Source organism: Palaemon carinicauda, chromosome 6 (genome assembly GCF_036898095.1).
Source record: "Palaemon carinicauda isolate YSFRI2023 chromosome 6, ASM3689809v2, whole genome shotgun sequence".
Lineage (NCBI taxonomy): Eukaryota > Metazoa > Arthropoda > Malacostraca > Decapoda > Palaemonidae > Palaemon > Palaemon carinicauda.
In genome coordinates, this window is record NC_090730.1 from 150,971,203 (window position 1) to 150,980,543 (window position 9,341).

The 9,341-nt window shown below is 34.4% G+C and overlaps 1 protein-coding gene across 1 annotated transcript in view; it reads left to right on the forward strand.

The window, feature by feature from the left end:
* The window catches only part of LOC137642233 (glucose dehydrogenase [FAD, quinone]-like), a 30,016-nt gene extending 20,891 nt beyond the window's left edge, over window positions 1-9,125 (forward strand). The window contains exons 9-14 of the mRNA XM_068374765.1: window positions 1-10; window positions 805-965; window positions 1,974-2,151; window positions 2,677-2,750; window positions 6,426-6,577; window positions 8,510-9,125. The exon at window positions 1-10 is cut by the window's left edge and continues 147 nt beyond it. Of these exons, the coding sequence (XP_068230866.1) occupies window positions 1-10; window positions 805-965; window positions 1,974-2,151; window positions 2,677-2,750; window positions 6,426-6,577; window positions 8,510-8,651 (717 nt within the window). The 3' untranslated portion in view covers window positions 8,652-9,125. The remainder of the gene's footprint in view (window positions 11-804; window positions 966-1,973; window positions 2,152-2,676; window positions 2,751-6,425; window positions 6,578-8,509) is intronic.
* Window positions 9,126-9,341: the final 216 nt, after the last annotated feature.

The following is a 9,341-nucleotide window of genomic DNA, read 5'->3' on the forward strand; positions in this document are numbered from 1 at the left end:
AACAGACAAGGTATCGTGGTTCGAATGTGTCCGCTTTTTTATTTTCTAAAGAGATGAATTAATCTCCTGAGCAACAAATATAACAGAAACATGGTTAAATAACGCAGCTGAATAGTTGTTGGTTATCTACATTATTCTCCCTCTACATATAAATTGAAATATATTAATGATTAAAAGGATAGGCTTTGATAGATAGATTATTTATAATAGTTTTTTTTTTTTTTTTTTCTTTTTTTTTTAAAATAGAATGCTTTTTTCATCGCGCAAAATGTAAGTTATAACTTATACATTTTTTATGCCATATATTGATCCTCGGTTATCGCTGAGAGAAAGTTTATATATATATATATATATATATATATATATATATATATATATATATATATATATATATATATATATACGTGTGTGTGTGTGTGGATGAGATCATGATGAGGGATAGATGGAGATGGTTTGGGCATGCTCTTCGCACTCCCCAAGAGAGATTAGTTTACCAAACGTTTAACTGGGCTCCACAAAGCACTAAAAGAATTGGAAGACCCAGGCCAACAAGGCTTAGGACTATAAAGCACGAAGTAGGAGATGAGGAATGGAGAAGTATTGAATTAAAAGCTCAAGACAGAGACGACTGGCGAAATCTAACCGATGCCCTTTGCGTCAATAGGCGTAGGAGGAGATGATGACATATATATAATATATACACTTTCTCTTTATTATATAGGGGAGATATGATACTTACCATTACATCTGCAATTACTGATGTTTTAATACTTGGTATTAACTCTTTCTTTCTCTTACCCGAAGGACCACTGAGTCAGATCCCAGCTGAAGTGCCCAGTTCTTGGGTCAACGTCGGGGGAGGAGCTGACCCCCTTTGGCCCGATATCCAAATGTTCTTCAACGCTCTCCTGCCCACCAGTGATTTCGGCATCCTTTATCCTTCGCTTTACAACTTGGAAAGAAAAGTGAGTGTTGAAACTTATTATATATATCTTACTTTTATTATCAGAAGAATGTTATGAAGGTTTGCTTTCAATTTTGAAATGCACTAGATCAAACATATTTTTTCGTTTTGAGTTAAAATCTATAAGGGTATATTTCTTTTTTTTAATGTTATGTTTTGAAGAATCTCATGGATCATTTATTTTTTTTAATTCATTAATTTTTGCCTAGGGTTCTGATTGCAGAGCTACTAAAATAACCCTTATAATCTGTCATTTTGTTTACTCCTCTCTCTCTCTCTCTCTCTCTCTCTCTCTCTCTCTCTCTCTCTCTCTCTCTCTCTCTCTCTCTCTTTTCATTCGCACTATTCCTTGCTATTTCTTTCGTGCTGACTTTTTCTTCTTCCACAACGTCTCTTTCTCTTCCGTCTTTCGTCAACACAACTTAATTTCAAGTTCTTCGTGTTATTGTGTGCTAGTTTTTAGGAGCACTCATTGCAAAATTAGATTTTGTTATAAAGCATAACTACTGAAATATTTTAATTTATTTCATTTATGTTGCATGTACGCATTCTCGTGTGTCTTCGTAAAACTCATATGGAATTTCCATTGTTTGCCAGCACTGATCTTGTTTCTCTAGTCTTGGATAGTTCCATAGACTCTGTACCATGGTCTTCCACTGTCTTGGGTTAGAGTTATCTTGCTTCAGGGTACACTCGGGGACACTATTCTATTATATTTCTCTTCCTCTTGTTTTGCTAAAGATTTTATAGTTTATATGGGAAATATTTATTTTAATGTTGTTACTGTTCTTAAAATGTTCTATTTTTCTTTGTGTCCTTTCCTAACTGGGCTATTTTCCCTGTTGAGGCCCTTGGGCATATAGACTATCTTTCCTCCAAGGTTGGAACCCTTTGGCTTGTAGCATTGTGATTTTCCAACCAGTGTTGTAGCTTGGCTAGTAATACATATACGCACATGTATGTATGTATATATGTATGTATCTAACATCTGTTTCATTTTACTCCTCAGAGCTTTTTGAACTACCTGAATGGCCTCATAGGCCAAGAGGGCTATTCCATCAGGCCGGTTTTGGTTCGCCCCAAAAGCCGAGGGACGATCCAACTCAGATCGAACAACCCTCGGGACTCACCTTTGATAGACCCGAATTACCTGAGTCATCCTGACGATGTGAGGACGCTGGTCGAAGGTATGGAAGGGCAGATGATTGTTGGGTGGATAAGTGATTGTGGGTCTGGTTTCTCAAGTACCTTTCTTAGTTTTGACTTGATGAATCTGTAGGCATAAGGAATATGTGTATGTAAATAAGATCGTGAAATGTATGTACGCACACACAAACAGATTCATCCCTTCCCACCTCCTTCATCTATCCTAATTACAACACGCTATTTTGGCAATTTATGGGAGATTTTGTTATCTGAGTGGTTGCCGTTCAGCGTGACAGGAATATATATATATATATATATATATATATATATATATATATATATATATATATATATATATATATATATATATATATATATATTGTGTGTGTGCGAGTGTATGCGTGAATGTTATAAACCATTTAATAGATAAAAAGAAAATAAATGTGAATAGAACTAGATAGCCTATAACTTGAGGTAACATTACATGATGGCAGTTTATTTTCCTCATCATCATCATGATCATCACCATAGTATCACTATTATTAATCTTTTGTTTGTTATTTTAGGTGTTAAATTAGCAGTTGTCCTTGGGAACACCTCTGCTTTTGCCAGAAACTATTACCCGAAGTTTTACGACAAGGTGAGTGGTTTTTTGTTATCATACCTGTTCTGAAAAAAAAATAATCTAAAAAAAAAAATAAAAAAAGATAAATGGCGGACGTGATAACCGCATTCTTAAAAGTCACACTTCTTATGAAGAAATTTTCATTTTATGATATACGGTGTGATACCATATTGAAGTTTAATTATGTAGGCCTACATAAATATTCACCGGTTAATTATTTTTTTATGTTTCCACCAAGAATTACTGTTCAGATTGATAACGGAATTTGTTTGGTTTTAAGCAGAACATTAATTTTACGCATATATTTGTGTATATAAACATTTAACAGTAATCTAAATTTGCCTGACAATCTAGGTGACACATTTGCTATTACTTTATAACAGTTCGTGAGTGAATGAGGATTATGGACATGGTTTCCAGCAGCCAGGTGTGGACCCAAACACAGAAAAAAACATGTCAGAGAGAGAGAGAGAGAGAGAGAGAGAGAGAGAGAGAGAGAGAGAGAGAGAGAGAGAGAGAGAGAGAGAGAGAGAGAGAGAGAGAGAGAGATTCTCATGAGTTTATCAATGAACAAGACAGCGAGGAGATTAACGTATCGTTTTCTATAACTCCGAACCCCCATTTTCTTATTTTGTTCGAGGCTCTCTATTATTGTAAATCAAATTATAATTTTGTATAATTTTTAATGTACTTTCATAACCCGAGAAGGGTCGCTAGAGTTAATAAAATTCTTAAATCTAGAGTAACATCATTGTCACAAGACCTTCTTTTTTAAGATATTGATTGACAGACTTTTTTAGATCTAGCAACAAAAACCGGTGTGAAAATAGTTAAAGACGCATGCGTAAGATAGTAGTATAAGAGGTCTAATGTATATGACTTCAATTTTGCAACCAATATTTGCCTTCACGGTGCAATGTTCGGTGGGAAAAAGCTAGAAGTATCCGTGTGTCACTGCCTTTAGAAACAGAAGATTACTTATAAATTCCTTTGAGGGAAGATGACAGGAAGAAAACGAGTAAAAGGTATTTTGAGGCTGCTTATGGAGATATGAAAGTGGCAACTCACTGCTCCATGTAGTATGCTACATGTCAAAGAGGACAAGAGTAAGCGATAGACCTACGTTTTAAAAATAGTGGAGAGAAAAAAACAAAAAATGTTAGAAAAAACTGAAAGAATAATAAAATAGCTGTGTAGTGAATTGACCATACAGAGAATCTGTTACTAATCCAAAATTACCTATGAACTAAACTTTTCCACATTCTTGATATAATTTTAAAGATGTTTAGGCCTATTTTGGATTAATATATTAAGATTAATTCTCACAAACGTGTGATTAAGCTTCTCTTACAAAAATCTTAAGCCTAATATTGGTTTAGTTTTGGATGGAAATTCTTGTCCTCTTTTTAGTCTAATATACCTTTTTAAGCATTGAATGCTTTTCTTTCTCATTAGATATATACAACCCCTTTGGTTGTATTCATTAGATAAGTGTTACTGTTTTATACAGGTGCCGTGAGTAAATTGGGCACAAAACGTAAGAAAATTATAGATAAATTACCATTAATATTCAAAAGAAATTTCTCATTGGATAAATTACTGTTTACACCAAACCATAAGGTCTGTTACAAAATAATAAGCAACGATATTTTGAGATATTTTAACCACATGCTTAGAAAAACATTGAGAAATAGAATGAAAATACTTTTATCTCGCTTAATTATTAAAAGTTCTTAGAGTGACATGAAAGAAATACCAAGAGCAGAACAACGGTGATTATTTTCTTTTAGGAGACAAGGCATCAAACAATAATAAAAGAATAACAAGTTATAAGGGATGTAAATAACCGCCAATGCTAACTAGGATGGCGTCTATTTGTAAGGAGAGAGGTAATAACGAGTATGTGATGATGTAACGTTTTCGATAAAGACTAAACGACATGTCAAAAAAGGGTCGAAATGCCAAATATTGCAGTGATTATTGCATAGAGCCATTTCTGTCTATCATTTTCTATATTTCTTTGCTACAACTCATTCAGATTAGTCGCAAATCTATATTTGTTTCTTCCTGGTTTCTATATGCTCATTCCGCAGATTAAGATTGCGGCCACTCTATCACATAAGCGCAAAGCTTCTAAGCTTATACTCATTTCTGTAATTTGCCGTTTTTACGTGTACCATAAACAATGTTTTTTTTATGCAAATATTAATCTTTACCTTTATCCTATTCTACCTTGAGATAAGTTGGGATAATACCTTGATATTAGTTTTGGCAACCTATTGTGGTAAGTTTGGTGTTTTTAAATTCTTCTTACAGATACATCGCTAGAGTCTCGACTTTCTTCTTCCTGGTTCCTATTTACTCACTTCGCAAAATAAGTTTGCGGGTACTCTATCGCCTTATAGATAGGTGCAAAGCTTCTAAGCTTGTTCATATTATTGCAATTAAGCTTATTTTACCTGTACCGTACACAAATTAATAATGAGATTCTCAATCCTTACTTTTGCCCCATTCTACCTTGAAATCAGATATGATAACATTCTGCTATCATCAGTTTTGTTTACCTATTGTGGTCATTTTGGACTTTTTAGATTTGTCTTTCATGTGCATTGTCCTACTTATAAATGCAACCAGATCCCTGCTAGAATGGTGCTACGTACCTATACTTATGTCCTAATTTGGGGCATAAAAATAGATATTCAGTAGCACTTTCTTCATCTTTGCACAGGTCACACAATCTTAGATGAAAAATGCCAACCTTTCATTCTGACCACCATTATCAACTGCTCTCTTCTTTTATCGAAATTCTTACTTTATTTCCTTACTTTAAAGGCTGTTTTCCTAGTCCTATCACACAGGGGAACCCTGTGCCCTACATACCCACAAAATCAGTTTAACGTATACATTCTTAATTATTTATCGTATCACACAGCATATTGCATATATATTGTCAAATCCACATCACTGACGCACTTACAAAATAAGAACGTCTTCAGTTTATTCTCGAAAGCCTTAATAGCTTCAGTCTTTCGGATGTCAGTGGGAGCTTATTGTATAGTCTAGACCACATATTTGAAAACTCTAGAACCTATATTAGACATATACATAATCATAATTATCTCCGATGATTATAATTCATCTGTAACTACTCTTGTGTCTACACGATTCATTGGTTGCACGATATATGGCAATTCTCTTAGATATTTGGGACGTCCGGTTCTGATAACTTGATGGGTTATTGCACATAGGTTATACTCTATTTTAGCTTTAAATGGGCAGCCAGTGTAATTCAAATAATATAGCATAGGATTATTTCTTTTTCTGGGTGGTACATAGCATTTATCAATATTGCTCCTCTGTTCATTATGTTTTGTAATTTCTTAAGTTCCACTTTGGGTAGATTGTAGTAAATGGAGTTGTAGTAGTTAATCCTGTTAAAAACAGTTTAGCACATTTTTTTTTTTTTACAGAATATTCATCCAGATACATCTTTACAAAAGCAGTTTCTAAAATGATATCATATGCAGCGGTTTTACTACATTATCCATTTGAGCATTGGAGAGACAAGATACAGTCAAGAGATAGCCCTAGGCATTCAAAGCAGTTTCATATTTGACCCTACGTTACATTTCAAAATATAATCTTTCTTTTTCAAAATATTCAGAATATAATATTTTTTTCTGTTTCCAGCCTCTTCCCGAATGTGCCAACAACAAATTTGCCAGTGACGAGTACTGGACATGCTACGTACGTCACTTGGGAACCACTTTCCTTCATTTAGCCGGCACCTGCAAAATGGCGCCTCCCACTGACCCACTCGGTGTAGTTGACCACAATCTGAAGTGAGTTCTAAATAGGTTTGTTGTTAAATGAAGCTAGTTTTGTGTCATCAAAATTTCTTGCATTCGTGAGCATTCCTTCAGAAGATAAGTTGCGATGGGGTGGCCTATTGGAAACGTCCCTGCCTGGTGAGTTCCGCTCAAGCTCAATAGTTTCTTGCAGTGTCTGCAACCTCGTTACCTAATAATCCTTGTGAGCCAAGGATGGTGGGTTTGGAGGAGCCTATAGGTCTACCTACTGAGTTATCAGCATTGTCTGGCTCTCCTTGGTCGTAGTTTAGGTGAAAGAGAAGGTTTAGGCGCTGATCATATGGTATACATGGTCAGTCTCTAGAGTCTCGACCTGTTAGCCTGGGCATTGTCACTGTCCCTCGTTTCAACCATTTATGAATGGAAGTTAAACCACTCTTAGTTTTATGTCAGTCATCAAGGACTCTAATATCAGTGATGAGCATTCCTTAAGGAGCATTTTAGATATATCAAATTGCCATCCATCCATCGTTGAAAGCTTATTAGAGACATTTTACTGTATTACTGGTTTAAGGTAACCGAGCTTCTCTATAATTCTGTAGTGTTAAGCAATCATTATTCGAACCAATACATGAATTTGCTTTTGAATTTGATAGGGCCAGCTAGACATATTCAAGCTTAGTTATAAATAGATTTGGATGCCCTTTCTCTTATCTAAATATACAGAGTTTACTTCCCATTTACATGAAACAGTGATTAGGCAATCGCTTTGCATAATCTTGGATTTACCTTGTAATCACTCAGAATATATTCTCAACAAACAGCTATTTCAGCCAATATCGTACATGCTCATTACATGAATAATAATAATAATAATAATAATAATAATAATAATAATAATAATAATAATAATAATAATAATAATAATAATAATAATGACGATGATAATAATAATATTAGTGCCATCAATATATCTATTATGAATTAAGATACAAATTGTTGCACAAAATGGATACTTCAAGCTTGGCATTGTTCTGGCAATGCAGCGCTTGACTAACACCTGTTCATATATGTTATTTTCCTTTGCTTATTTGTGTTTTACATTTATTCACTTCAATATACAAGCTCTTTTCTGTTGCCACGCAGAGTACATTATTATTATTATTATTATTATTATTATTATTATTATTATTATTATTATTATTACTTGCTAAGCTACAACCCTAGTTGGAAAAGCAAGATGCTATAAGCCCAGGGGCCCCAACAGGGAAAATAGCCCAGTGAGGAAAGGAAACAGGGAAAAATAATATATTATAAGAACAATGGCATTTAAATAAATATTTCCTATATAGACTATGAAAACTTTAACAAAACAGAATGAAGAGAAACGAGATAGAACACTGTGCCCAAGTGTACCCTCAAGCAAGAGAACTCTAACCCAAGACAGTGGAAGTCCATGGTACAGAGGATATGGCACTACCCAAGACTAGAGAAGAATGGTTTGATTTTGAAGTGTCCTCCTAGAAGAGCTGCTTACCATAGCTAAAGAGTCTTTACCCTTACAAAGAGAAAAGTAGCCACTGGACAATTACAGTGCAGTAGTTAACCCCTTGGGTGAAGAAGAATGGTTTGGTACCTAGGTTATACACTGAACAGTAAATCAATAGAGCCTTACTTATTATATTTAATCTTGACCGACCTTGTTTATTGTTTATTTACGTATACATTCGATTCTCTGCCGATTAATCTTCATTCATTCATTCTTTATTTTAGCAAGTAAGGATATTCTACTGTGAGAATACTTCAAGCCAGTAAATGGCTTTTGGGTTTTATCATTTATGGAAAATAAAATTTCGAATGACAGTTAAAATAACTCCTTACTGTTGACCTTTTGGTTGTATCATATGAAATTGTACGCATATATGATGATGATAAACTATATCGTTTTTGTTTCTTATCTCTCAGGGTTCGAGGCGTATCAGGTCTTCGCGTAGTGGACGCTTCCGTGATGCCCCAAGTTATCACGGGCAACAGTGCCGCACCAACCTATATGATTGGAGAGAAAATTGCCGATGCCATAAAAGCAGAATGGGGTGTCATAGTATAACATCCATGACCTTCTAAACACGTGTGTCATATTAATCGTTCCCGGATCTCGTGTCGGGATTTTAGCCAACGGAATTGGTCTGACTGTTTTTTTTTTTTAATGAAAAAACTGAGACTATTGAATTAAATTTATGGAATTTGGACTTTATGCCTCGGTGCTTGGGCCGGGGTTATCATTCATTTCAAAAGACTAAATTGTGAGCCCAGTCAAGGACTGAAGGAACGCTACAAAGACCATTTAGTAATGCTTACAGTACACCGCGTATTATTCTTGTGGAGCTATACTATCGCAAAGTATAATTGCATCCGTGAGATTTGTGTAAGCACTGTCGTTTTTATCCACTCAATGACCTTTTTTTATACTTTTTAATAAAAGTTCAACTTTTGTATTAAGGTTACTATGCATTCTGTACACAGACAGTTTTCATTTTCATTTATAAGCTATGGAATCATATGATGGCAACATTTACTTGTCTTCAAGACTTGTTTACATTTATATTTAAATAAAACATAGTTTTTTATTATTGTTCTTGTTAATATTATCAATGTCCTGATTACCATCCTCATTATTTCATTATTATTACTAATATCATCAGCATTATTCTATAATGAACGTTAAATAACTTTCAGGATTATATTTTCTGTCAACACAAGCCTCTTCACGTTTCCTCGACTCGAAGGTAAACATGAA